This window comes from Python bivittatus, unplaced genomic scaffold (genome assembly GCF_059951505.1).
Source record: "Python bivittatus isolate LINGU-HERP-01145 unplaced genomic scaffold, Pbiv_v1 ctg000320_np1212, whole genome shotgun sequence".
In the NCBI taxonomy this organism is placed as follows: domain Eukaryota; kingdom Metazoa; phylum Chordata; class Lepidosauria; order Squamata; family Pythonidae; genus Python; species Python bivittatus.
In genome coordinates, this window is record NW_028277052.1 from 14,731,912 (window position 1) to 14,759,907 (window position 27,996).

The following is a 27,996-nucleotide window of genomic DNA, read 5'->3' on the forward strand; positions in this document are numbered from 1 at the left end:
AAATACAAGTATTTCTTAAAGGGGCAGGCCTGTGAGAGTCCTTGCTCTTCCAGCCAAAGAGTAGGGAGCTCTCCATGTCAGAAACTTCTCCTTTTATAATTCTCCCTGGAACTGGTGCTCATTCTTGGCAATTTCCTCAGCAGCGGTCCCTGCTCTCCTCTTGCTGCTCTCTTCCACCCTCTTTTAAAAACCCTCTTTTATTCCCTGTCGTTAAAAAGATACAAAGGAAAATAGGTGGGTTCGTAAAGAGAGACCGCTGTGCTTCCTTTCGCGCCCTGCCTTGCAGGGGGCAGAGTGGGGCATTGCCACCTGCAACCCCAGGACTGGCTCTGGCCCCGCAAAGCCGTGTTCTGAAGACCAGCCGAAGAAACGTGTTGGCCCCCTCCTGCCCAGGCTCATTTTCCCCAGCTTGCTCCAGCCCGGGGCCCCTCGCCAGGCAAGGGGGGCTGAGCTCCGGCGGCCCCACCGCCACTGCCGGCACCCACCAGCCGCTCCTTTGGCGGGGAAACAGACTCGAGGCCCCGCCCCCTGCTCCCTTGGCCCCGCCCCGGGCGAACGCCCCGAGTTGCGCTCTCCACCTGCCAGCCGCTCCTTTGGCGGGAGACGGCCCGAGGCCCCGCCCCTCCCGGCATCCCCGCCCCCTGGGCGGTCCTCCTGCCGAGCGTTCGCCTGCCCACCCTCAACCGCCGCCGCGCCTGTCAAGAGCCGCGGCGCCCGTGGCGGTGAGGAGTTGGCGCGGCCTGGTGCTCGGGCTCCGGCGAGCCGGGGGAGGCGTCGCTGGTGCGGCCGGGAGGCTCGCCTGGCGCGGGGGAGGAAAGAGACGGGGGGCCGGCGCGGGAGGAGAGGGGGGAGTTGAACCTTCTCCGGGTTGGCTCTTTCCGACATTCAGGGATGCGTGTTGGAGGGGATGCGGATCTCCCCCGCCTGGCCTCTGCTCCAGCGTGAACGGGTGCGGGTGAAGGAGGGGTCGTGGCGGGTGGGGACTCGGGGGGCGGGCACGGAGGCCCCGGGAGATGCTCATGAGGGGCGAGGAAGGTCAGGTAGACCCAGCGGCGGTTTGAGCAGAGGAGGGGCTTTGCTCCCCTTTCCCCTTTCCCCTTTTGGCACCGTGCGGAGCCACCCGGCCATTCCTGCTCGCGTCCCCCGCCGGGCCGTTCCGCGGCTCCCTTGGTGTTCCTTGCGGTTTTCCTGCTTTCTTCCGCGCCGCCCCGCGCCGTGCCTGCGGCGGCATGCCAACGCCGCCTCTGGGGCTGGGATGGCGTTTGCCCCTTGCCTTTTCTTTGGGGGCGCCCGGGGACCCCCCCCCCCACCATGGTCCTGAGAGCCGGGCTGTGGGAGGACGACTGGAGCCCCGCGCTTTCCCGCCTCACCTGCCCGGGTTGGATTTCCAGCGCTGGGTGTCTAGGATGGGAGGCTCTGCCTTTCCTTGCAAGCCCCTGTTGAAATAAATGGGGCGGGGGCAGGGAGGCCCCTGGAGAGAAGGGGCTCGGCTGGCTGCGCGGCTGCTTGCTTTCTGCCCTGAAAAGTTGGGGGCATCGGTGGGCGGAGGCTGGGTTGCAGGCATGACCTCTGGAGAGGCGCCTCGGAAGGTGATGATGGGCCAGAGGCAGGAGAAAAGGTGGCATTCAGGAAACCCTCGCAGGGTTGCTAGGGAAGGGGGCAGCGAGGTCTTGAACATGGCACAGGCCAACATGACAGAAGGCTGTTTCTTCCAGGCTGAATCCATCACATTGTGCGCTGCTGCTGCTGAGCACAACACCTTTGATGAAGCCGGGAGCAAGAATGGAAACGTCCACTCCAGCCATAGCTTCTGCTTCCTGTTTATCATCAGGTTGTTGCCAATAAAAGCCTACACTTGAATGGAACTGGGAAATCGGTGTTTCCCTTGTGTTACGTTGCCAACAGTAAATTGGCCGATTATATGAGCTATCTACAGTGTTAGCATAGCGTGTGTAAATTGCATCCTCCCTGATATTTCATAATGACCTGGAGTTCTGCAGATGCTTGGGTAACGCTGATGCTGAAGGCAAAGGTCTTGCTATATATGCTGTGGCCTGTGGAAGGAGATAAGGGAGACGTAGTCCAAGAAGTCTGGGAGGCATTGCAGGAATAACATTTGTGGTTGAGTTTAATTTAGCATAATCTGTACTGGCAAAAAATAATAAAAATCTGAATTAGTGGGACAGTTACATAGTTAGACATGTAAAATTTCCAGAAATTTGATGGAATGAGGACTCTCTCCCCCCTTTAAAAAAAAAACATATTTTGGGGAGAAAAAAATGATATCTGTCCAATCCTGAATTTTTAACAGCTTTACAGGTTTAGCTACTTTGTTACTTTATAAAGTATGTTATGTGTAATTGAGTTACTTATCAAAGTTGTTTGGTATGTAAACTTTGAACTTTGAAAGTATGGATTATTTGTAAATTCCTCGATTTATTTTATTTTTACTTTTTGTTACAAATGGAGTTACAAGTTGCTAAACTCTAAAGCATGTAGTATCCTTTAATTTTTGTTTATTTAGGAGAAGCAGGCAGATATTGAACAGAAAACAGAAGAAAGTTAACACTGCAGTAGAATGAAGAAAATTATACTATACACATACAATAATCATTAATTTTCAGAAACAAGGGTGAACAAAGTTTGAAAGACACATTTTGCCACATGAAACATTGCTTAATCACATTAATGCTGCTTGACTCCAAATAGACTGGGTACTGCAGAAATCCAGTCCAATCTATAAAGAAATGTTCTTTGTTCAGCTTTATTCTAGTTACTGGGCACTGGAGTAATTGTGGGGCCCTTAGCTGTTACATTTTGAAATGTTCCCTAGAGGGAAATACATTAAGATCTACAGTTCACATGTATGTGAAATATGTAGAGTTGAATAACAAAGCCATTTTTTATTTGAATGGTTGTTTGGCTTGATGTGTTCTTCCACATTCTTATAAAATATAATTTAGGTGCTGATCTTGTGCATATTTGAAAATACAATCTAGTGAACTTGGAAGCTTCTTTTTGTGTAGGATTGCACCGTTAGTTTAGTTTCTACCAAGATATGTGAATTAGGCTTAGGGGAGCAACGAGTTGAGTTGAAATTGCATATTTTTGCTCATTCAACCCTTCCTGCACAATAGTAGGTATGTTTAATCAGAGGTCCTGCGGACATGCTTGATAATAAGGATGCTGACGTTGTCCATATCTATATTTGTACACTTGATTTGGTTCAAGAGTCTTTTTTTTTAAAGTGAGTCATCTGCAGTTGCTGTTGGTTCATTTGCAACCATTTAAACATTTTGCTATTTAGTACTTACTTGTTATTTCTTTTCCATTTTTTTAAAAAAGTATCCCATTTTACATAATTAAAAAAATCAGATTTTTACTGAGCAAAACATCGGTTAAGGTTTTTAAATTATATTTTCTTGGTTTGTTTTCATTTTCATCTTTGTACCAGGCAGTGCAATGTCCACAACAGAGCAACAATCAACAGAGGCCTCTCCATCTTCTAATTCAAATTCATCCAGTTACTACGAAGCCATAGAAGCAGAAGCAGTCAATAAATATGAACCAGTTTCTCCCCACTGGTTTTACTGCAGGATAGTAGATTCCAGAGAGAAATGGATTCCCTTCAGTGGACAAGATTCAGAGAAGTTGGAAAAAGCTTATCAGTCCAGTAAGTAGAAATGAGATGCCCCAAACAGAAGAGGGAGAATTTTTAATTTTTATGCAGTTAATTCCGTATTTTAATTGTATCTGTTACAGAGTAACTGGATTTAATTCTCAGTTACATTCTGTTGGGGGAAAATATCTAAAGCAAAAGCCTAGAGGCCTTTTCATCTTGTTGGGTTCTAGCTCTCTTCAGCTTTACCCAGTGTGGCCAGTGATCAGGGATGGTGGCAACTGAAGTCCATAAACAGCTGGGTGACTATATGTTCTCTGCCCTGTGCATAGTTAATTTCTACACTATATCACAAATGTATCTTAAAATAAATGGACCCAGGTATGAGATCCAGATATTCCCAGGCTAGATCAGCCATCTTTTAAACTGGAAATCTACAGTATATGTAAAATTAATGTTTCTAGGGCAGGAGGAAACAATGAGATGAGTGGGCCCAAGACATCTGTGGCTTGCCTTCAAATTCTGATGTATTTTTGTAAATATTATCCAGGGTACTTTCATGGACATTTTTTTCATCCACCTAGATGATGTGTCTTCTAAAAAAATAATATAACTGACAACTGTGTGAATTTTGGGTTAGAGGTCCCCCATGTGCCACATTTTTGTGTTCAGTTTCAGCTTTTTCCTTTTGACAAGGCTCTATTGATAGTGTCTAGCTAGCTTCATTATAGCCCTTGTGTTCTGTAGGCAGGCACTGCAAGGAGCTGATTGTGCCAACAGAAGGGGGCCGGTATGATGTCCATTTAAAGAAGCGGGTGCGCTATACTGTTTACTGGGAAGAAGCCGAGTCTGAAGTAAGACGCTGTACTTGGTTTTATAAGGGCGACAAAGACAACAGATACATTCCATATCCTGAAAGCTTCAGTGAACAGTTAGAGGTACTGTTGACTAGGGACATATTCTTGACTGCACCTGTTTTATTTCTGGCAGGTCTTTCTGATTTCATTGAGAATGCCCTTCACACTCTTTGGAGAGCTGATCATGGGGAACATTTATGACCAGGATGTCTTGAGTATTTTGGAAATATAAATATCTGTCATGATAGCTATGGAAAGAAATTTCCATTAGAGACATAGTGCTGCTTGGACATGTTAAGAACTAGTTCTCTCCCTGTGACATTTTCCCAGTTTAAATTCATCCTGCCACGTGTTCTTGCTCTTGTGTCCCTGAAAAGAAAGTAACATTTGCTCCATAGAGCAGATGACAGCTGTTATGAAAATCTGTATATTTTGTTAAGTGAGGACCACTAAATCAACAAAAGCACTACCCTGACCAAATCAGGGTCCCTCTGAGCACTGTTCTTTTAAATTCTAAAATATTTTACTAACTTTTTGGTTCTTGAGACCTCATTCATGGATCGTCTGTTTTGAATTGAATTTAGTCCTTGGTAATTCAGCTCTTTCTGATCCAAAGGGCATTGAGGAGGCACTTTCAAATTGAAATGTTTGGATTGCATTAGAGCTGCCTCTTGAGCAAACCTCTCCATCACATTGGAGCAGTGAGATCCTCTTCCTTAGTTATTGGTAACTGTCCCCACCTTGCTTCAAGACCAAGTTCGCTTGTCATTACCTGCAAATGCCAGATTTAGAAAGCCAATCTTGACTTTGAAAGATACTTTGCCTTTCTGCTTCTGTTTTGCTTTTTAGAAGCGAATGTGTGCTGGCCATCACAATGCAAGGAGCAGTCTCCAAAACAAAAGGCAGCTGAATGACTTACTCAATAGGCCTGTCTGCCTGAGGTAGCTCATATTACAATTTCCTGCCACACGGTGTGCTTTCGGCACCTTTCTCCTTACACGTGAAGTCTCTGTTTTCACTGATGCCAAGCCTAGATTAAATAATTGCATCTTTACCTCACAGCCTGGCAAAGTATCTTCCAAACTGCAAGTATCTTTGCTATCCAATCTGTAAGTTACTTACTAGTTACTGATTCCTCATTTCCCAGAGCGATAAATAGTTCCTGGAGCAACATTACTTGCCCTTTGATTTTCGGTCAATGAATGAGACTTGGAGAGTCATCTCTTTATTTGGGCGGGGGGGGGGTGAGTGGTTGGGGGTATAGTATTTCATTTACATAAAAATACTTCTGTATCTTTTTGTGTGTAACAGTCTCTGGGAATGACCTTGGGAGACAGGGAGAACCACAGACTGGACAACCAGCATGTAAAATATTTCTCAGCCCACAGAAGGAAAGGGGGCATGGGAAGCATCTCAGAAGGGACCCTCTCTTGTTTTCCAGAGAGTAAAAGGAGAGGAGAGGAGAGGAAAAATATTTTCAGTCTTGCAAGATTCTGTTAATGTAACATTACAATAAAGACAGAGTTAGTACTCATAGTTGCACTTCTTGTCTGGACTACCTGGAAGGGCTAACACTGTGTCTCCATAAAATAACTTTGCTGTGTGAGTTGTCCTCCAGCTAGATTGGATTACAGCTCCTTTATTCCCAAATGGATTATTAGGCCAGGATTGTTGATAACAGGAAGCAATATGTACACAATTTGAACAAGGAAGTATTAGAAGAGGGTGGTGAGTGTGTCTGCAAAGTCTGCTTCCTTGCCTGTATTTCCATGGTGTTTTCTGCTGCTCCTAAGTAGCTGCTTTGTTCTGGACATTTGTTTGGAAGCAAGGACAAGTCTACCCAAGTCCTTTGGAAAGGAAATGACATTTTAGGACAAATGCATTGGAATGGATTTAATTGAGAACTGTAGGTAACAGTAAATGATGTTTTTCTCCTCTAACTCTCACCTGTAGTAGATTATCCTAGATACTAATTTGGTGTTATGCTGTGTTGGATCAGCATTGTAGTTTGAGAGTTTGAACAGAAACATTTGTACCATACGGCTTGATTGTAAACAGTACATTTTGTAGCATGTTCCAGTTACTGAAAGCATGTAAATCTATCTAGTGGATTCTGATATGTAATGATATCAAGCTGAACCAAAAAGCTTAAGTCTCAGAATATGGGACTGAAAATATAAATTGCTTCCAAAGTAATTAAGGTCAAATCAATCCATTTGAAATAGTCATCCCTACAACCCGAAAAAGAAGTAATAATTTCCCTACAGAGAATTTTCATGATTAGTGAAGAATATCTTATTATATCTAACCATGCATATGGTGGAAAACATGCAATGATTTGTTCTCTAACTGTAGCTGCGGCCTTGTTGAAACATATACCAAATCTAATTAGAGTGCATTGTTATGGAAGACAAGTCTTAATTTGTTCTACTGTCATTCCATACCATACCATATCTGCCTCTCCACACACATCTTCTGTTTGACCTGTGAAAGTAGAGAGGATGGTATTGGGAGTTATTTGGGACACTTTTGGCTTTATATAGTTATTTAGAATAGCCAACTCTGAGTAGACTTAGTCTTTTATAATTTAAAAGTAAAAAATACGTTTGACTCCTCAAAGTATTCTATTTTGTTTTCCTTCTAAGGATACCTATATGATCTGTGTGACCTTAGACGAGTGGAAAAAGAAATTGGAATCTCCAAACAGAGAAGTAATCATATTACATAACCCAAAGGTATGGTAAAATTACTGGTTTTTTGTTCCTAAGAAATGTGTTGCTTGTTTTAATAATTTGGGTTGTATTAAGGAAACCTGGAAGCTTCTGAAACCTGTGTTCAGTTTTGAGCTTTCCTCTCTGGTGGAGGAAAGTGCCCAGGAATAACACTTTGAAGGGATCTTCCTCTGTAAAATCCAAATGCACAGGCCCATATATACAGTGGGGCAAAAAAGTATTTAGTCAGCCACCAATTGTGCAAGTTCTCCCACTTAAAAAGATGAGAGAGGCCTGTAATTTTCATCATAGGTATACCTCAACTATGAGAGACAAAATGGGGAAAAAATCCAGAAAATCACATTGTCTGATTTTTAAAGAATTTATTTGCAAATCATGGTGGAAAATAAGTATTTGGTCAATATCAAAAGTTCATCTCAATACTTTGTTATATATCCTTTGTTGGCAATGACAGAGGTCAAACATTTTCTGTAAGTCTTCACAAGGTTTTCACACACTGTTGCTGGTATTTTGGCCCATTCCTCCATGCAGATCTCCTCTAGAGCAGTGATGTTTTGGGGCTGTCGCTGGGCAACACGGACTTTCAACTCCCTCCAAAGGTTTTCCATGGGGTTGAGATCTGGAGACTGGCTAGGCCACTCCAGGACCTTGAAATGCTTCTTACGAAGCCACTCCTTCGTTGCCCGGGCGGTATGTTTGGGATCATTGTCATGCTGAAAGACCCAGCCATGTTTCATCTTCAATGCCCTTGCTGATGGAAGGAGGTGTTCACTCAAAATCTCACGCTACATGGCCCCATTCATTCTTTCCTTTACACGGATCAGTCGTCCTGGTCCCTTTGCAGAAAAACAGCCCCAAAGCATGATGTTTCCACCCCCATGCTTCACAGTAGGTATGGTGTTCTTTGGATGCAACTCCGCATTCTCTCTCCTCCAAACACGACAAGTTGAGTTTAGACCAAAACGTTCTACTTTGGTTTCATCTGACCATATGACATTCTCCCAATCCTCTTCTGGATCATCCAAATACTCTCTAGCAAACTTCAGACGGGCCTGGACATGTACTGGCTTAAGCAGGGGGACACATCTGGCACTGCAGGATTTGAGTCCCTGGCGGCGTAGTGTGTTACTGATGGTAGCCTTTGTTACTTTGGTCCCAGCTCTCTGCAGGTCATTCACTAGGTCCCCCCATGTGGTTCTGGGATTTTTGCTCACCATTCTTGTGATCATTTTGACCCCACGGGGTGAGATCTTGCATGGAGCCCCAGATCGAGGGAGATTATCAGTGGTCTTGTATGTCTTCCATTTTCTAATTATTGTTCCCACAGTTGATTTCTTCACACCAAGCTGCTTGCCTATTGCAGATTCAGTCTTTCCAGCCTGGTGCAGGTCTACAATTTTGTTTCTGGTGTCCTTCAACAGATCTTTGGTCTTGGCCATAGTGGAGTTTGGAGTGTGACTGTTTGAGATTGTGGACAGGTGTCTTTTATACTGATAACAAGGTCAAACAGGTGCCATTACTACAGGTAACAAGTGGAGGACAGAGGAGCCTCTTAAAGAAGTAGTTACAGGTCTGTGAGAGCCAGACATCTTGCTTGTTTGTAGGTGACCAAATACTTATTTTCCACCATGATTTGCAAATAAATTCTTTAAAAATCAGACAATGTGATTTTCTGGATTTTTTCCCCCATTTTGTCTCTCATAGTTGAGGTATACCTATGATGAAAATTACAGGCCTCTCTCATCTTTTTAAGTGGGAGAACTTGCACAATTGGTGGCTGACTAAATACTTGTTTGCCCCACTGTATTTTCTTTTCTTTAGATGAAATCTCATAATGGACTGTAATACTGCTCAAGATCATCAGGTTTTACAATTGCAGATAGTAAACTTAGATATGCATGTTGGAATTACATCTGGCTTTTCATAGAGATGTGGGAAAAATCAGAGAGAGTGCTATGTATACAGCCTTGAGCTCCTGAATGAAAGGTGGGCTATACATCTAGTAAATTAGAAAAAAATGTGATAAATTGGAGAGAGATGATATCTTGCTCAGTGTGTGTGTATGTGTGTGTGTATACACATACATACACACATACATACACACACACACACTTTCCTTATATTTTCCTTATCCTGTATTTTAGAGTAGTGAGAACATATGTGGGCATGTTAGGAGAGGATAAACAAGCTCCATTTTTAAATGTTAATTTAGTGTATTAAGGTATCTTGTAAGTTTCTAGGAAAAGAGTTAGCAACCTGTGGCACTCAAATCTTCCTGAGCTATAATTCCTGCCATTCCTAGTAACATGACCAGTTGGGAGAGATGCTAGGAACTGCAGTTCAGCAACATCTGGATTGCTAGTACGATTGACGGGTAGCAAAGAGGATGCTTTTTCTCCTCAGGTCAGCTGAGGTTGCTTTCTTTCCAAGAGCTGAGGCTGGATTCTACTGAAAGTTGAGCCTTTTTGGTTGTGACTCAATAACTGTGGAATGCTGTGCCTCACTGTAGTGGCTTCGTTCCATTTCTCTTTGGTCTTGTTTTGGAGACAAGCAAAAATGTGTATTTTTAACTCTGCCAGGCTTTGGGGAATGACTGGAAGGCAGCATTTTTATTTACTGTTTTTAAAATGGATTTATTTATTTCTTTTGAATAAATGTAAATGTTTCCTAACCTGCCTTTGGAACATTCTCCCCTCAATTGCCTCTCTACAGTGCTACAAAAATCAAAGCACAACAGAGTCAGTAGTGGGAAGCTGAAGGCAGCTGCAGGGTGGGCATCTGTGTGGCCGTTAAGATTTTCTTTAGCTTCCTTGCTTGGGGACAGAGGCCTTTGTAAATGCTTGCCTCCGTTTTGTTATCAGATTAGTCTGTCTGATTTCCTTTAACACATTTTCCTTTGGTTTTTCCCCCCCAAGTTAATGGTGCATTATCACCCAGCAACAATCACGGACGATTGGGGTGTGAGTCCTGCAGAACAAGGCCGGCCGAGGACTGTGAAGAGAGGAGTGGAGAATATATCTGTTGAAATCCCTCACGGTAGATAATTATTTTCTTCTTCCTTTGTTTGGAACACACTTTCTTTGTTTAATATGATTTTGCTCAAGGATTGCTCAGGGATTATTTCTTAACACAGATTATAAGCCTGTGATTAAAATATTAGGAAAGTGTTACGTATTTTAGAAAACAGTCCTGGATAAGGTTCTTAGAGTAAACAGAAGGGGACAGAGAAAAGGAACAGGAACAGCAGAATCTGTATAACCTTTTGTAACTGTATTAAACATAATATCAACTGGAGTAAGCCAAAGCATTATCAAATGTTTAATTTAGTTCTAGCTTTTTTTTTTATTTGTAAAAAACCAAGATACTCCATCTATAATAAGATCTGGTATCTTTTTGGAAACAGCACCCTGAGTAAGTTCTTTGGTTCTTTGTTTCAGGGGAACCTTTGCAAATCGATCATTTAGTTTTTGTTGTTCATGGAATTGGACCAGCTTGTGATATTCGATTCCGGAGTATCGTTCAATGTGGTAAGCGCAAAGAAGTTAAGTTGCTGGTTCTGCATCCCAAAGAGGAGTTTTGTGTGTTGTATAAACAGATATTACCATGAACTTGTTTAACCATATGCAGCCAGGTTCTCCAAAATTTGTCCTTCTGTACAAGTGAATACTACAGTATGTTGTTTGTGGACCTGAATTACTAATATATACCTACTAATATATACCAAATTTTTTAGTTGCTTTTATTCCCCAATAATTAAAAGGTTAGTGTTGTTGTTGTTATCATCATCATCTAATTAATATGTGACTTTGATGTTGGAAAGCAGTGCATTTCTAGCTAATGTTGCAATGAACTGGAGATGAGTCAAATTCCAGAGCAAGATGTACGCAAATGATAATGGTTGCTCCATATTATGGTAGCCTTCAATTACATGAGATTATTTTGTTAGAAATTCTTTGGGAATTAATCTTACAGCACCTTAAAAAGTAACACTTTTTACTATGACATAAAGATTGCGAAGAGAGGACTCTTTGGAAAAGACCCTGATGCTGGGAAAGATTGAAGGCAAAAGGAGAAGAGGACGGCAGAGGATGAGATGGTTAGATAGCATCACTGAAGCAATGAGCATGAAACTGAGCAAACTCAGGGAGGCAGTGAAGGACAGGGAGGCCTGGCGCGATGTGGTTCATGGGGTCACGAAGAGTCAGACACGACTTAACAACTGACCAACAAAAGATTGTGTTACTGTTGACTGTTCCATGAAAGCTTATGTCACGAGAGTTGCAAAAATACAAATGACATTGTATTAAGACAAGCATCAACAAATCTTGACAAGTATTATAGGAAGTGGAACTTGAGCAACTGGATTGTTTGCAATGCCAATTTCTCCAATGTATTGTTTACATAATGCTGCTACTATGTAAATTTTAAATGAAGAAATCATCTAAGCAGTTGCTTGGGAATTTCCTTTTTTCAGAAGTTTAACCTAACATTTTAAGTTTAATTTATTTTTATTTTATTTATTTATTAAATTTGTCACCACCCATCTCGTTGAAACAACTCTGGGTGATTTACAGCAGAGATAAAATTCATTAAAATACAATATAAAACAGTCCTAATAATAAATAAATAACTTCCAAGATAGATGGAGAGTTGGTGACTAATTCAAGGGAGCATCGTCAGGTGCTAGCCACCCCCAGGGATGGTTAGAGCTCATATCACCCCTTGCATGCTGGCAGAGCCAGGTCTTTAATTCTTTTTGGAAATCTGGGAGGGTAGGGGCCCACCACACCTCTGGGGGAGAATATTCCAAAGGGCGGGGGCAACGGCAGAGAAGGCTCTCTTCCTGGGTCCTGCCAGCCAACATTCTCTCACTGACGGGATCTGCAACATGCCCTCTCTGCCTGACTGGGTGGGATGGGCTGATGCAATGGGGATGAGACTTAAAAATGGGGATGAGACTTAAAAACTTAATTAGTTTTTAGTCCATCTTGTCCCGCTGCATAGATTGCATAAAGTGGTTCCTGAAGGGGCAACTACATCAGTGAAATAACCTTGTTGTAGAAGAAACCTATACAGTAATATGCCAACGGTGTGGCTTCCAAGTGGGACTTCTTACAAGCCTTCTGAGATAGTAAAATCTGTGAAAACGTACTGGTGGAAATGCTAACTTTCCATAATCATAACTAGAGCAAGGAACAAGAATCAGGCAATTGCTGCTACTGCTAGGACCAGTGAATTGTGTTTTCAATAGATATGTAAGAGTTATAAACTGCTTACAGAGCATGTTTGACGTGGTGGTTATGGCTAGAAGGAACTGTTGAATTCTAGTCCCACCTTAGGCACAAAGCCAGCTGGGTGATTTGGGGCCAGTCCCTGTTTCTCAGCCCAAGGAAGAAGAAGGCAAGGGCAAACCATTTCCAAAAATGTCACCGAGAAAGCTTCATGGACATGACTGGGTAGTCACCAGGAGTCAAAATTGATTTGAAAGCATAAGTTTTATAAACTCCTTAGGGCTACAGTAAATGAAATGTAGGGAAGACTTGTTTCTGCACTTCCTGTGTTTTTTCCCCCTAAAAATAAATTGGAACGGTGCTGAGAGAGAGGAATTGATCCCTTATTTTCATTCTATTTTCCCAATTTGAGTCTCCTTCCAATCTCCCCAGGAAATTGAATTCTCCACCCCCCAGTGTTAAGTGTGCAGTGATAGCTACCTTGATTCAAAATAGTTTCTGCTTCTTCTTCAGTCAACGACTTCCGAAGTGTTTCCTTGAACATGCTGTCAGCACATTTCAAGAAAGCTCAGGAACAGCAACAGATTGGCCGAGTTGAATTTATCCCAGTGAACTGGCACAGTACTTTGCATACAGGAGTAGATGTGTAAGTGCATTTTGCAGTGCTCCAAGAAAATCTGTATCATGTAATGTCAGCCTGGGATCTACAAAGATATTTATCATTTCATAAAGTAACTGGCAAGAGCAGGCAGTAAAGATAGATTTGTTGCATTTCAAACTTTTGGGGACTCCATACAACATATATAAAATAGATAAAATATACTCTTAGGTCTGCTTTTGCCATTTTTTTCCCCTCCTTCCTCATTTTGTCAAGTGATACGCATTGCCACCAACTCAGATACCTTAATTTCTTAGTCTATTTTTCTTCTCCGTTGCTAGAGTTCTATCCATTGCCCTCTAGCAGGCAGGCAAATATAAGATCAGCTTTCTCTCTCTATATTGCATTCTTCTTTGGAGAGAGATTAACCAGTTGGAGTGGTTGCCATATTTTCAGTGTTTCAGGCTGCAGTTCTCTACGTTCTGAAAATACAAGCACAGTAGTTCTAAACAAGAAAAAATATAGTTGAATGTGACGGCTGCTGGATCTATGGTTTTCATTGTCTTGTGTAGAAGCATCCTTATTTTCCACAATTACTTAACTACAGACATTCTATAATGAAGGCATTATTCAAAGGCATTATCTGCAACCTTTTGCTTGCACAAACCAACAAATTTTCAAAGCAAAATTTGGAACTTTTAAGCACTGTTTCCTCCCCCTCTCCCTTAATCTAATTGCTCAGATTAGAGCCACAGAGAAAATCTAGAAGATCTATGAAACATTATTCTGTCTTGAAGTCGTTAGGATTGCTATGACCATCTTTTACCAGGAGGAAGGAATCAAACACATTTAGTTTTGCAATATACAAAATGTCCATTGGGTAATTATATCATTTTGTAATTGGTTTGCCTGCCTGTCACATCCATATTCATCCTAGAGATGGCCTATCCGTGTGGTTGTTAGGAGTCAGCACCAACTTGATGGCACATATCCATATAGTGCTATCGAAGGCTACCTTAAAAAAGAAATGAAACAGCTGTATTATTTTCCAGTGTTTCCTTCCCTGTGGTGTGTAGCTTGGGATATTTACTTGGATTCCTTAGCCCCAAAGGTTGATATGTCACTCTTCTAGGCCTCCTGTGATCTCACCCAAGCCAACCTAACCCAACCCACCAAATCCTCCTTTCCTTAATAAGAAAACTGTGTGGTAAATGCAGTGAGGCTTTGCAAACATTTAATTTGCAACTCAATTCTCACTATGTTTTCTTGGACGTCCATTGAATTCAGTTGGATTTATTGGTTAATAAACATCAGATCCAATCACAAGAGTACCTCAATGTTTTTACAAGTGAGTTTTATTGTCATCCAACTTTTGTAGCGAAGTCTATAATAACAAAAAACATCAGTGGCAGAATGTGGAAGTTGAATACAAAGTTAAAAATGCCAGTTGTCAGTAGGGATTGTTTAAATCACTGTTCCTTCTAAATGTCCTTCTCTGCTTTGCTCACAGAGATTTGGAGAGAATCACCTTGCCAAGCATCAACCGCTTGCGTCACTTCATCAATGATACAATCCTGGATGTGTTTTTCTACAACAGCTCTACTTACTGTCAAACCATTGTGGATACAGTTGCGTCAGAAATGAACCGACTCTATCTGCTCTTTATGGAGAGAAATCCTGACTTCAAAGGGGGTGTCTCAATAGCTGGCCATAGCTTAGGTATAATTGTTTTTCTTATTTAGATGCAAAGCCTAACTGCATACTGCATATATTCTTTACAATATAATATACTAGAAAAAATGTATTGGAGTCTTAGATCCACATAGAAAAAAATTCTCAGAGGGACCATAATACATACATGATCATCTGAAATTAATTAACAGTTGAATCATATGCAGATGACAGGAAAAAGAAGAACTAAAACCAATTAAGTTGCTTTCATCAAGTGTTAATGATCTTGAGTAATTCATAACAGAATCCTTGTTTTGCATCCAGATGATTCCAAATTCAGTCTCTGGCCTTTCCAGATAGGGCTGGAAAAAAATGTTGCTGGAGACCCTAGGAGATTGCATCTTGGTAGTGTAGGCCAGGGTTCCTCAACCTTGGCAACTCTAAGACAGGTGGACTTCAATTCCCAGAATTCCCCAGCTGGCCTTGCTGGCTGGGGAATTCTGGGAGTTGAAGTCCACCTGTCTTAAAGTTGCCGCGGTTGAGGAACCCTGCTGTACACAATAGTGGTCTTGTTAGCTATAAGGACTTATGAAATCATTTCACTTGGGAATGAGCTCTGTAGCTATTCAGATATAACTACAGGAACAGGACAGACTGGATCACCTATTACTGAGAAATTTAAAAGTGAATGACTCCCTTTCCCATCCCATTTAAAATCTGTATTGAAACTAAATCTTTGGATCTTGGGATGCAACATCCCCTGGGTTCTTCTGAATTTTCACTCCACTTGTAATTTTGAATACATTTTTTGCCACTTGTTTAAAAATTTGTAGGGCTGGGAGATTCATTCCCCTCCTTGTGTTTTCATGAAATAGTGGATGATATATTGATTAAAAAAAAAAAAACAACCCTTGAGGGTAGGATTTCCAGGTTAAAAAATAAAAACTAGTTTCATCCATGTTCCACTTTTCAAATTGTAATATCAATAATTTCCCCTTTTATTGTTGTTAAAAAACAAACTAACAAGGATTATAGGTGTCGATTTTACCTGAGAAGATTGAGAACATTTGGCAAGTCCTGAGATGCCATATTTATGATTTTCCTCCAAGGCATTGGCACCTGCTAATGATGCTCTTTTCTTAGGGTCACTTATACTATTTGATCTTCTCACAAATCAGAAATGTACACCTGATGAGCAAGAAAAAAATGAGGTACGTGGTTGCATATTATGCTGCTGCTTCAGTTCAGGACAGGCCTAAGTCCTCTGATGCTTCGATGGCACGCGCTCATTTAGCTGGGCTAACTTTCAGGTACTCCTGGGAGAAGAAGTTCGTTATTCCTTTTGCTAAAGTTGGTTGTTCCCTAGTTTTGAGTAGGGCACTAATCCTTAGTGTTTTCTAAGAAAATAGGGGATGGGATGTGAAGGAACTGTGGGAACATTCTAATCAAAACGTTGGATTTAAAATGTCCTCTCACTGATTCTAATGAAGCTTAGTCTCAGTAAGGTGATACAGGATTTCAGCTATAAATATGTTTCAGTGGTTCTGCTCCAAGCATGACTGAACTTTGATTCCACCCTATATTATATATGTATATACTGTACACACACACACACACACACACACACATGCATGTGTGTGTGTATAAAATATTATTCTAGTTTTTTACTCTTGGCACCTGTCTGGACAAGTCCCTGCAGTTTTCTTGGCAAGATTTCGGAAGTGGCTTGCCATGGCCTCCTTCCTAGGGCTGAGAGGGAGGGACTGGCCCAAGGTCACCCAGCTGGTTTTGTGCCTAAGGCAGGACTAGAACTCCTGGCCTCTCAGTTTCTAGCCTGGTGCCTTCCTTAACCCCTACGCCAAACTGGCTCTAGAACCCAATATTAGGATAATCCTTTGTAACATTTTGCAATTTGATAGTTTATTTCAGTGATACCATTTGCATATATTCTAAACTGAAGCAAACAAGGAGCCTGAAAAGCTGCCCAATTGACTTTTCACAGGGATTGCAAAGACGGGTGATGGATCAGGAAGTCAACAAATCTGTGAAGGATATCTTAGCAGAACTTGAGCTTTCCGAATATTGTGCTGTGTTTGAGAAGGAAAAAATTGATAATCGAGCATTGGTAAATAAAGTTGGGGTTGCTACTGATACCTAGAACGTAGGTGCTGCTAGCTTTTATATATCTCCTTTCCGTATCTGGGCCTCTTCATGCAAATTAACTTTAGATCAATAATTACCAGGGGCAGATAGATACAGATGAGCCATTTCTTTTCTGTTCTAATTTTGCTTGGATCCACTTGGAGATTATTCCCCTGGGATAGTTGATGTTCAGAGCTGGATACTCCTTTGGCAAGAAATAACATCCCATCTCTCCTATTTATTTGTATTACCTCTCTCCTGCTTTATAGCTCCAAGTGCATATAAAAGAATGTCCCAAGCTTAGAATATTCAAGGATACTGTTATTTAAAACACACACACACAATGGCACCATGCTGTGCTAGAATCATTGGGGAAGCACTTCCTTATTCTCATTCTTGCTCTTTTGCTGTGGTGCATTTTCAAGTCATGGCTTCCTCGGCAACAGAACCTAGTCTGTGATCTAGGCAAGTTTCTCTTGCCAGATTACTGAACCTGCTTACAGAAAAGCGTATGGATTGTGAGCAGGGTGTCACCTTTTCTGCAGTGTTTCCTGATTCTGGGTTTTGCAGAACCCCTTTGTTTTGTTTGGGGTTAGTATGTTGGCTTTACAAAGCTGAATGGTCTCTTGAAATTGGTGAGCTGTGTAGAAGCAGTCTAAGCCTGGCCCCTTTCCCTCTTCCTTTCTGTATCCCTGTTTATAGTAGAACTGTGTTTCTGAGTGTGGGATTCTTACTGTGCAGGCCTTATGCAAGGACAAGGAGCTTAAAGATATGGGGATTCCCTTGGGACCCAGAATCAAGATCCTGCACTATTTAAGGAACAGAAGCAACTGCCAGGTATGCTTTGTGTAAGCCTTTGAGTCATTGAAATGGGCATCTTCAGGGACACAGCAATACAGTTATCCTTTGGAACATTGTTATCTGGTATTAAATTCGTCACCTGAATCAAAAGGAAGACTCTGTCACCGTTCTGTCTGTTTCACATTCTTGCCTCTATCTTGGAATTAATATTCTGTGTTTTCTATTAGCTATATGGTGCACAGGCATTGATGTCCACTGTGCTTGAAAAGCTAAGCAGTGCTGGTTTGTATATAAGAATGTCAGAAGGGCCCTGCTGGATCCAACCTTATGTTCACCTAGTCCAGCATTTTGTATCACCCAGAATGCATTCAGGAAGTTCACAAGCATAGGCAAGTGGGTAATGGCCTAGTTTCACTGTTATTCCCCAGTAGATGGTATTATACAGGCATTGCTGTTGAGGACCTGATCTTCCATAGACTTGTTCAGTTGCCTGTTAATGCTACCTAATTGACAGCCATCACCACTTCAGATGGCAGCAAATTCCATAGTTTAAAAATGTGCTTTTCATGATGAAGGTTTTCTGTGCTTCTTGGGATCATGCTTAAACCCTTTTCATTCTTGCTGCATTTTCCCATTGGAGTCGCACCACCTTCTAGCTTGTTTTCCAGATAAAAGTGTTTTTGTTTGACCCAAGAGTGACGATATTGGTAGAGACTTTGCATCAGTTTAACCTTTTATCCCTTTTGGTTTCTCAGATCATTCGATAATGAAGCCTGTGGGTAAATATAAATTTATGAAGCCTTTAATATGCTCTAGGTAGAAAAGTCAATAATACAAATAATTGTTCAACCCTTATATCATGAAGTGTACAGTGTTCACTGTAGAGGCGATAGTAATAGCATTCCACTAAAAAGTTTTACAAAACGAGTCCTCCTACTGTTGAGGTAGCACATGTTTGAAAGAAACGGCAGAAGATTTTTAAAAATGTTTCTTTGTAGACTTTGAAACAAACCTCTGGAGCTGCTGAGGAAGGTGGAGATGCCAAACAGGAAACATCTGCAAAGCCCACATGTGCAGAAACCAGTTGCAGACAACTGGATGTTGTAACGGGGCAGGTAACTTTAATAGATGGCAGCCTCCTATTAACCCCATCATAGATATAAAGGTAGACTTTGGTCGAGCTGTTCAGAAGTTTTACTGAACCAGAGTAATGATCAGGCTGCATAATATACAGTGTCTGAATTCACACTTTATACAAATAATTATTTGATTAATCATTCTCTGTTAAACCTTGATGGCTGGATTCACACATTACACTAAACTGGAACCAGGCAGCTGACATCATAGCATAGTGCAATGTGTGGACCCAGCTGGTGTCTCCCATTACTAATTCTTGAATGCTGAAGAACCACAGAACACTCGTGTCTTGTGATGTTTTTTGCTTTAAATTTTATTTAAATAGCGCATCAGTAAAATATTGAAAATAAAAAATTCTGTATTTTTTTAGAAGTCATACAGGCATAAATATTACATTTATATAGATTATGTTATTAAGAAGTATTTTGTTCTGACCCCTGCTGATTGGTCTACAACCTGAGTCCAGACCAAATTATCTCATGTCAAATCCTTCATTGGGGTGGGGGCAGAGGTATCACACTAAACTCCCATCATTTTTATCCTTTGCTATTGTTGTTTGCATCCTTTCATAGTTGCTTGCTGACTATCCCCAGCATTTATGAGCTTCTAAATTCCACAAATCTTTACTCAAGTGTCCAAGCTAAGGAATATTTGCCTGTCCCATAAAATGTGTAGCTTGGAGAACGATCTGAAATTCCTATATACAAGGTCTGAGGCTTTTAAACAATTCTGCCCTGAAGGAAAGATGCCCCGGAAAGACAAGCTACTTTTTTTTTTTTTTTAGCAGCATGTCTCTGTTTGAACTTTTGTAGTGAGTCCCACAGGTCAGTAATGATATAGGAAGAAAGTAAGTATTTGATATGTGTTAACTGAGTTGACGTATGCTAGTATTTCATGGAGAGGGAGAGACAGATAGACAGACAGAATGGAATTGTTGTTCCCTGCAAACAGTCAATTGTATTTGTATTCCGCCAGGTCTCTGCAAACTACCCTCAGCTTATCTACAATCCACAGATTTTCTTTGCTTTTGGCTCACCCATTGGGATGTTTCTCACTGTACGAGGCGTGAATAGGATTGATCCAACCTACACCCTGCCTACCTGCAAAGGCTTCTTCAATGTCTTTCATCCGGTATGTCTGAGAGTAACTTTTCTTGTTCCTTTGTCAAAGGAGTACAGATAGAAAATTATGCTGGGTCCCACTGAAGTGCAGTTCAAATTAGTCATGGCTAACTTGATTCAAGTCCTGTTAAAATTGATGGGACCCAAATATGGCTAGTTGGCTCTGGCTCCATCTCTTTGTATTGTTAACTGGATGGCAGATATCTGCACGGTCTTGGTTATCCAATCCAGCCCCATGGACCTTTTCATGTAACTCAGGGTTCCTCAACCTTGGCGACTTGAAGATGTGTGGACTTCAATTCCCAGAATTCCCCAGCCAGCCATGTAACTGATGAGAAATTAACAAATCCACCAATGTTAGAAAAAAAGAAAAGGAAAATAAAGAGTCTTAACAAAGAGATAGAAGGTAGTTATACCCAGGCTCTGTGGCACTTGGCTTATGAAAACATAGCCTTCCAAATTCTGGCTTGTGAAAAAGTATATAACATTTGGAAATAAATAAAATCTTGGATCCAATGTGTATAGTGTACAGCTTCTAAATTAGACAACCTTAATGTGCTTTGTCTGGGGATACCTCATCCTGTATTGGTGCTCAGGTTAACTGTCTGTGGTTGGTGTTTCCTTACCATTAGAAACAGGATAAAGCAGTTTGGAGAACTCTTCCCAAAGAAAGCTTGCCTCTTCTAATCATTACTTATTTTTCAGTCCCTTGTGAAGATATTAATCTCTGAAGATTGACTTGGTAACTGGGAATGCTTAAACCTTGCTCTTGGCCCAGAAGGTCCTCTAGGCAGCTTAATGAGAAGTGCAGCTCAGTGTAAAACAAAAATGGCAATAATAAGCAGACATTAAAACCCAAAGAGCAGAGCTGGTAGAACCAGAGAGAAAAAGATCTACAATTCAGATCAATGTCCTGATTTTCCCCATTTGCCTAAAGAATCAGTGAACAAGACAAAAAGTTAAGCTTCTTTTGATAGGAATGGTTATTATTCTGATGTCAAGATAATACAGATAGTCCTTATTTAGTGACTGCCTTGTACAGCAACCATTCACAATTATGATGGTGGTGAAAAAATAACTTTGCAACCAATCCTCTCATTTAAAACCTTTGCAGGTCTGTAAAGCAAGGGAGAATTGATGTAAGATCATAAGCACATTTGCAGTTTCACTTACTGACTGCTTTGCTTAATGACTAAGTTGCCAGTCCCAATTGTGGTCGCTAAACGAGAACTACCTTTAACCTCATGGACGGTTGTATGATGGAAAGGTTTCTGCCCAACTTCTTCTAACAATGTGAAATCAACCCTGGGAAGAGGAGCACTGCTGAGAGATGACCAGAAAGACAATGGAAATGTGCAGAAACATCCTGAAAATAATCTCTTCTAGGTTCTCCAAATGAAAGAAAGAGAAAGAAAAAAAGAAACCAAAACTCAAGAAAAAAAATTAAACCTTAGAACAAGTTAAAACAAACAAAGAATAAAATGCTCTTAAAATGGTGGTTTTAATAGCCAGTTGTGCATCAGAATTTGATAGCAAGCTGTAGAGTGGCTCCAGGAAGTCATATGTGATCTGCAGGTTGCCCAGTCCTTAAAAAAAAAAAAAGGATGCAATAATTGTTTAGTTAATTGTGGCAGCTTCCTTCCTTCTTTTGATTTTTTGTTTCAATTTTTGTTTTTAAAATTGTTGGCATGCTGCCTTTGGGATTAAAGATGGTATAGAAAATGGCCTGCCTGTAATGTCCACAAATCTTTTCTTTTGTAGTTTGACCCAGTAGCATACAGGATAGAGCCCATGATTGTTCCTGATGTGGAATTTGAGCCCATGCTGCTTCCTCACCACAAGGGCCGGAAGAGGATGCACTTAGGTAAAAAAAAAAAAAAGGCATTGTTCCTTCTCTATCTTTTGCACCCAAATATATTTCAGACAAGACACACATTATTGCATTGCTGCAGGTCTTTCTATGCACACATGAAAATTGTCTGTTGTTCTTGGACAATTATAACATTTTTTCCAATCGCTAAGAAGGATATAAAGAATTCCTGCTTTCATTTACATAGTTTGTCCTGCTCTTATTATGGTTTTAGTTGTATTTCTGTTGGGTGGCCAGACACTCAGACTAGTCTCCCCAAATGACTCCCTACCTTCATATGGAGGTGTGAGTGATGTTCAGTGGGACTCCATCTACAGCTTTGCGTGTGATGGTATGCATTCTGATACACCTGCATTATCCGTGTGAGAATTAGGGATGGGGTGGAACCAGAAGGGTTAAGGATGGTTGGCAGGTAACTTATCACATCCACCCTAGGATGATTCCTCATGTCTCCCCTGGATACACATTTATGAAGTCACTTTCTCAGAATTTTCCCTATAATATATGAAGGAATGCTGGCAAAGATATCTTCACCCAGGCATGGAGTTCTGTAGATAAAAATATTTTGTTAGAACTGGTTTAGGGAAACAAGCTGATTTGGGAAAGCTTGAGGTTGGAGGCCCAGTGTTGTCTGACGTGTGAGAAAAAGGGAGCTATGAAGCCATGAAAATGCATTGGTCCACAGATAAGAAGCTTGTAATCTAGACTGTTTAGAACAGTGTTTCTCAATCTTAGCAAATTTAAGATATGTGAACTTCAATTCCCAGAATTCCCCAGCCAGCATGTCCACATATCTTAAGTTGCTAAGGCTGAGAAACATTGGTTTAGAATGACAGGCTTTTTCAGAGCAAACAAACTAAAACTTGCATTTAGGTTACACAACTATTTGATCCTTTTTTTTTTCTGGTTTTGAATTTTTTCAAATTATTTTCCCAGAATTGAAGGAAGGCCTCACTCGGATGAGCATGGACCTGAAAAATAACTTACTGGGCTCCTTGAGGACTGCTTGGCAGTCATTCACCAGAACTTCATTGCCAGCTGTGGAGGCAGGAGCCACTGGAGATGAGGAACAGGAATCGGAAGCTGAAGCCATTATGGAGAAGCAAGCTGGTTGGTTTAAAGCCTAGGTTTAATTATGGTTTGCAGCAGGGGGAGGAACACCCAAAGAGTTTGCCCACTTTTGGTGCAGGGAAAGGAAACCATCTTGTGTTGCTTTGTAGCTATCCTTGACTCAGGCATCCCATTAACAGAACTCCCATTACAATACAAGTTTGGAGTAAATAGTACAGAATGAATATGTTGATGCAGTGGGTTATACTTAAGAGATTATGAGTTGCATGAGGACCTCTTTGGCACCAGATAAGGGCTCATTCTGCTCCCTTGAGTGAAGAGAGACATAATGGCCTGAGGACTGAGTTGGGCAATTTCCAGGGCTGAGCACAGAGCAGCACAACTCTTCAACTGAAACTGCCATCTAGGTAGTTGTGTGCAAGAGTCACCATTTCTTTTTAGTGTTCCTCGTGCTGTCTGAAGAAAGGGCTCTCTAGAGCGGTGTTTCTCAACCTTAGCAAGTTTAAGAGGGGTGGACTTCAACTCCCAGAATTCCCCAGCCAGGGGGGAGTTAAAGTCCACACCTCTTAAAGTTGCTGAGGTTGAGAAACACTGCTGTATAATATAAGACTGAGTCCCCACCATTGCCTTAGGCAGGAAGATGAAGGCAGGTCTTAGCTTAACTAGCCTGTTCACTGATTTCAAGTGTGTTGATTCGAGTTTCCTTCTATATGAATACAGAGGAGAAACCAGAGGAACCAGCCTCATCCGTGAAAGAGGAGCCAGCCTCGTCGCCTCCAGTTAATGTGGGCCTTCTGAATGGGGGCCATCGAATTGACTATGTGCTTCAGGAGAAACCCATTGAAAGCTTTAATGAGTATTTATTTGCACTGCAAGGCCATTTATGCTACTGGTAAGCTCTGCATAGGGAGTTATCTTGATCTGGAGCCCAGTAGCTTTGCTGGCTGGGGGCTGTCATCCAAAAGCCCTTGACCAAAGAGCAGTACGCTCCTATCTGGGAAGGTCGTCCCCTTCCCCTGAGTGTGCAGCTTTGGGAGGGACTCACATGGAGCCGGGGGTGGGGGAGATGACACCAGCCTAGCCATCCAGATCAGCCAAATCAACCCTTGTGACCAATGGGCAGCCAGATCACCTGACCATCCCACTTCTCATCCAGAGTGGCACTAAGTTGAGGCAGGCGGAATTAGGTTTCATCCCGTCCTTTGTTCCTGCTTTTCTCCAAGGGTCTCATGACTGTTTATGTATCTTTGTATTGTATTGTTTTAATCACTCAGCTGGAAGTTAAGCTTACTTCCAGTCTTTCACTGCTTTCACATTTAGTTTCTAACTATATAAAGTTGGGATAAAGATGATACCCTGAATTGAATTTAGCTAATCGTATGCATTATAGCTAGGATTCAAAACAAAAATGTGAAATATATGTATTAGAAATTTGCCAGTTATTTTTTAATCAAACATAAATAGCTGTTGTTTCTTTCTCTTTTTTCTTTCCATCCTCTATCCCTCCTTCCTCTAGGGAGTCAGAAGACACAGTATTATTGCTGCTGAAGGAGATTTATCAAACGAAGGGTATCAGCATGGATCAACCCCTTTTGTAAAATCCAACTGACCAGCTGCACGGCTCTGGATACCAAATACGTGAGTCTCTTTGTTTTTCTGGTTTGAGGCTGGTTTACTCTGGCTATCTGTTGAGAAGAAGACTAAAAGCAACTGAAGGTTTATAAATTATCCTCCTGGGTATATCTTATCCCTTCTATAATGTTTTCCTTGGATCTGATCTTCTCCTCTAAGCTGCAGAATTCCATTGAGATAAGGAAATCAAAACCTTCAGTTTTCCTTTTAGTCCACAATCAAATTATTGTGAAGGTTGTAAATCAGCCTTTACATCACAATCCTAAATCTAACAGGATAGCCCTTTGATTCCTTCCAAGTTCAGATATTGCTTCCAAGAAAGGATGAACAGTAGTGGATTGACAATACAGTACTGAATATGTTTATTTGGTGGTAGGCTTCCAGATGAACATACAGATTCATCCTCAAGAAAAACATATAACTACTACCTTGTTTTAAAGGATGTAGTCTTTTTCAAGAACCTAATTATACTTTCAGTGTTCAACCTATTTTCCACTGACAACACAGACCATCCTTTCTGAAAACTGTTTTACATTGTCTAAATTAAAAGATACCAATAGTTCAGGAAAGAATCAAGTTACTGTTGTAATCACAGACCACTTCAGTGGTTTAGTTACCTACCTGGAATCTAGTGGCACTCTTTCTAATGTGACTGGAATTTCAGATTTTTTACACCGCTGTGTGAGATTATATTTGTCCTTTTGTGAGTTCTCCCTTACACTGACCAGTTGCTTGACGTTTGCAGTTTCTTCATGTAATTCCTATCCTTCTACAATTTCTGTTGCCATTAATGAAACGCTAACCTAGCATGGCTGATGTACTGTGTTGTTTCTTTAGGTTTTACTCATGGTGGGAGCTCATCAGGATTCCTGTGTCACCTTCCTCTTCTTTTGTCTGATGTACCCAGCATGCTTCATCCTCACAGCCTGGAACTCTGGAAGATTCACTACCCTATCTTCTTTCACAGGGGTGGTAGTGAGCATTGAGATCCTGTCTGATTCCTGGTACATTCAGGCCCTTGTTAATTAACTGATCTGCATTTTCTGTCTACAGCCAGTATGTCTTTAGGTCAGGTTGCAATACCAACTCTGTCAAGTCCATATTATGCACTAGTCAAAACTTGGAATTGGTGCTAGAACTTCACATCTCCTCTCCATTTGAAAAACCTCAAGATGGGCAAAGTTGTGAAGGGTTTGGACTTTTGAAAGCTCTTCTTCTGAGGATACACTGAGTGTTGAGCATTACTTGTTAGATTGTTTGTGGGGAATTCATTTTTGTTTTGTACATCTTATTGCTGCTGCTGCTTGACCCAAGAAAGGGGCTGAAGACCAGAGCTAAAATCTGGCCAAGCCAAGTCCACTCTTCTCTGAAATAAGCATGATGATGATGGTGATGATGATGATGCCAGCAATAGCTGTGTACTGTTCTACTTTTCTAAAGCAGGGAAAGTATATAGTTACTTACCTGGGAAGGAACTGGCAAAGCTTGTAAATTGGTTCTTGTTCACCATGATCAGAATATGGATGAGCAATTCCTGTCCCTGTGTTACTATCTACCATTTGCTTAGTGTAGCTGTTGTTCAAGCAGCTTTAGAAGAAATGTGGGTTCTGTTGTTATCACGCCTGAGTTAAGAGGTGTACTTGGTGTAATGCAACTTTTAGATAGCCATGAAAAATGGGGAGAGCTTAGCTGGGAAGCTCCTGGCTGAGCTTTTGCAGCTATTTAAGAACAGAATGCCCTCTTTCAAAAAGAGAATGTGTATTTTGCAGAATCATTGGTACTTTTCAAGAACACAGACTGCCAGGAGACCATTTTAGTGGCAGAATCTCCTCTCACTTGATGCTAATTCCAGTCTGTTTGGGAAAAATATACCCGGATCAAGAGGAAGAGTAGATTCCTAATATAACGTAAACACTGTTGTAGAAGCTGTGTGTTTATGTTCTGACTTGGGAGGTGCCAAACCTCACGCAAGCAGCAACTTGATATGCTGTTGTTGTAATGCATTCAGTTGGGTCCTTGAAAGCATCTGAAGAATGAGGTCCCATCCTAGAAACGTGCCCACATAGTAGTTGGACAGCAGACTGTCTCTTAAAGCACCAGATGAGAGCAGCTCTATACCAGCATTTTTACTTAGTTCAAGGTGGCCCAAGGTGACCGTTTGGACAGTCAGTTCACCTTGCTGGTTTAGTGTGCCAGAGCGTAAATTGCATGGCTCAACGTAATCTTGGCTGGCTGGTTTGCCTGATGGAACACACCTGTGATTTCATGGTGTATGTAAGTTGAGCCCTGCAGCTGTTGCATGACTTTTGTCACACAGTGGTCAGCTACTTTTCACGTATCTCAGATGCTACAAAACAGTGCAGTCTCCACAGCTTTCCTCCTCTTTTCAAGAAAGCCCTTTGACCAAGGGAGAAGCAGGCAACACGTGTTTACAAGTGGGATGTGATCACGCTACATTCTCTTCACCTTGTGTGTTCCAATTCTGTGCCAGATTTCAATTTTGTTATTCTCCCCATTATGTTTGCACTGATTGTCATTGTATAATTGGATTTTTCAGCCTCTCATGCTAACTTGTGACTGAACAGAATGCCATTTGGCATGACCAAATTCTTGATTGGAGTATCAATAGGAAAAGTCAAGTTTTGTTCAAATTCCAAACAGTTGAAGTTAATGCACTTTGTAAAATATTGCCTATTTAAAAAAAAAAAGTTATTTCACTTTTTTCGAGGAGCTGTCTGCCTTTGGTGAATTTATTGATCTTTGTAAGGAGAACCCTAACAGACTGAGTAGTGCAGGCCTGTTTATCTGTCATTATAGTAAGCACAGTTGATAAAATATTAGGAGAACTGATTTCTTACACAGTAATCTTAGTGATCTCAAGTGGTTTTCCTGTTAAGGCAGTAAGATCATCAGCACACAGATCTGGGTTCTTATGCAGTTCAAATGAGCATTTAAGGATGTGTAGCATTCATCTGACAGGATAACCACAGATACTTTAAAAATACCCAAGTGCTGTTATGCTGCACAAACTTGCTTATACTGTGACATTTTGCAGATGTTATGATATGTAGAACAAGATTTGACTTTCACCCTAGACTGTATCTACTAGAATTCTGCTATATGGTATAAATAGTATAAAAAACCAAGAATCGTAATTTCTGTTGTTAGAATGGCAATTTCCAATGAAGACATATGCGTCCAATGACCCTATGATTAAAAAAAAAAAGTACATGGGTAGTGACATGGACAAACTGACCGGCTAAGGAAGCATCTCTTTGAAAGATGGAGTGAGGAGTGCATCATAGTTGGATAAATGTACAAGACTACAAGCTGAGTATTAGTGGAGAGAGCATGAGTAACAAGGTAGTTCTGAGCTATAAACACTGATTCATTGCACAGAAATTCCACCACAATCAACCAAGTTTGTGTGAGTGTCTGTGAGAACTGAATTGTTAGAAAAATTGCTTCTCTTTAGTAAACTTCTTGCCCATTTATCTTTAACCAGGAGTGGAAA

At 41.2% G+C, this 27,996-nt stretch overlaps 1 protein-coding gene across 4 annotated transcripts; it reads left to right on the forward strand.

Annotated features, from left to right (window-relative positions):
• Window positions 1-647: 647 nt before the first annotated feature.
• Window positions 648-27,885, forward strand: DDHD2 (DDHD domain containing 2). 4 transcript variants are annotated; one of them, XM_088139146.1, is made up of 19 exons: window positions 648-722; window positions 1,716-1,831; window positions 3,455-3,673; window positions 4,367-4,557; window positions 7,122-7,211; window positions 10,124-10,244; window positions 10,646-10,735; window positions 12,953-13,085; window positions 14,548-14,756; window positions 15,852-15,919; window positions 16,711-16,833; window positions 17,592-17,687; window positions 18,650-18,766; window positions 19,764-19,919; window positions 21,671-21,773; window positions 22,716-22,889; window positions 23,571-23,742; window positions 24,367-24,488; window positions 25,536-27,885. In XM_088139146.1, the coding sequence occupies exons 2-18, from the start codon at window positions 1,765-1,767 to the stop codon at window positions 24,446-24,448; spliced, it is 2,211 nt and encodes a 736-aa protein (XP_087995272.1). In that variant the 5' UTR covers window positions 648-722; window positions 1,716-1,764; the 3' UTR covers window positions 24,449-24,488; window positions 25,536-27,885. The 4 variants fall into 4 exon arrangements, with proteins under 4 accessions (XP_087995272.1, XP_087995269.1, XP_087995271.1 ...); XM_088139143.1 differs by having other exon boundaries at window positions 25,320-27,884; XM_088139145.1 differs by lacking the exon at window positions 648-722 and adding an exon at window positions 760-780 and having other exon boundaries at window positions 25,320-27,884.
• Window positions 27,886-27,996: the final 111 nt, after the last annotated feature.

What these genes read in the sequence shown, in the direction of transcription:
- DDHD2 (XM_088139146.1), top strand. Translation starts at nt 1,765, where the DNA reads ATGAAGCCGGGAGCAAGAATGGAAACGTCCACTCCAGCCATAGCTTCT. An exon ending in GCTTCAGTGAACAGTTAGAG is followed by an intron (nt 4,558 to 7,121) that starts GTACTGTTGACT and finishes TTTCCTTCTAAG; the next exon opens with GATACCTATATGATCTGTGT. An exon ending in TGGATGTTGTAACGGGGCAG is followed by an intron (nt 18,767 to 19,763) that starts GTAACTTTAATA and finishes GTATTCCGCCAG; the next exon opens with GTCTCTGCAAACTACCCTCA.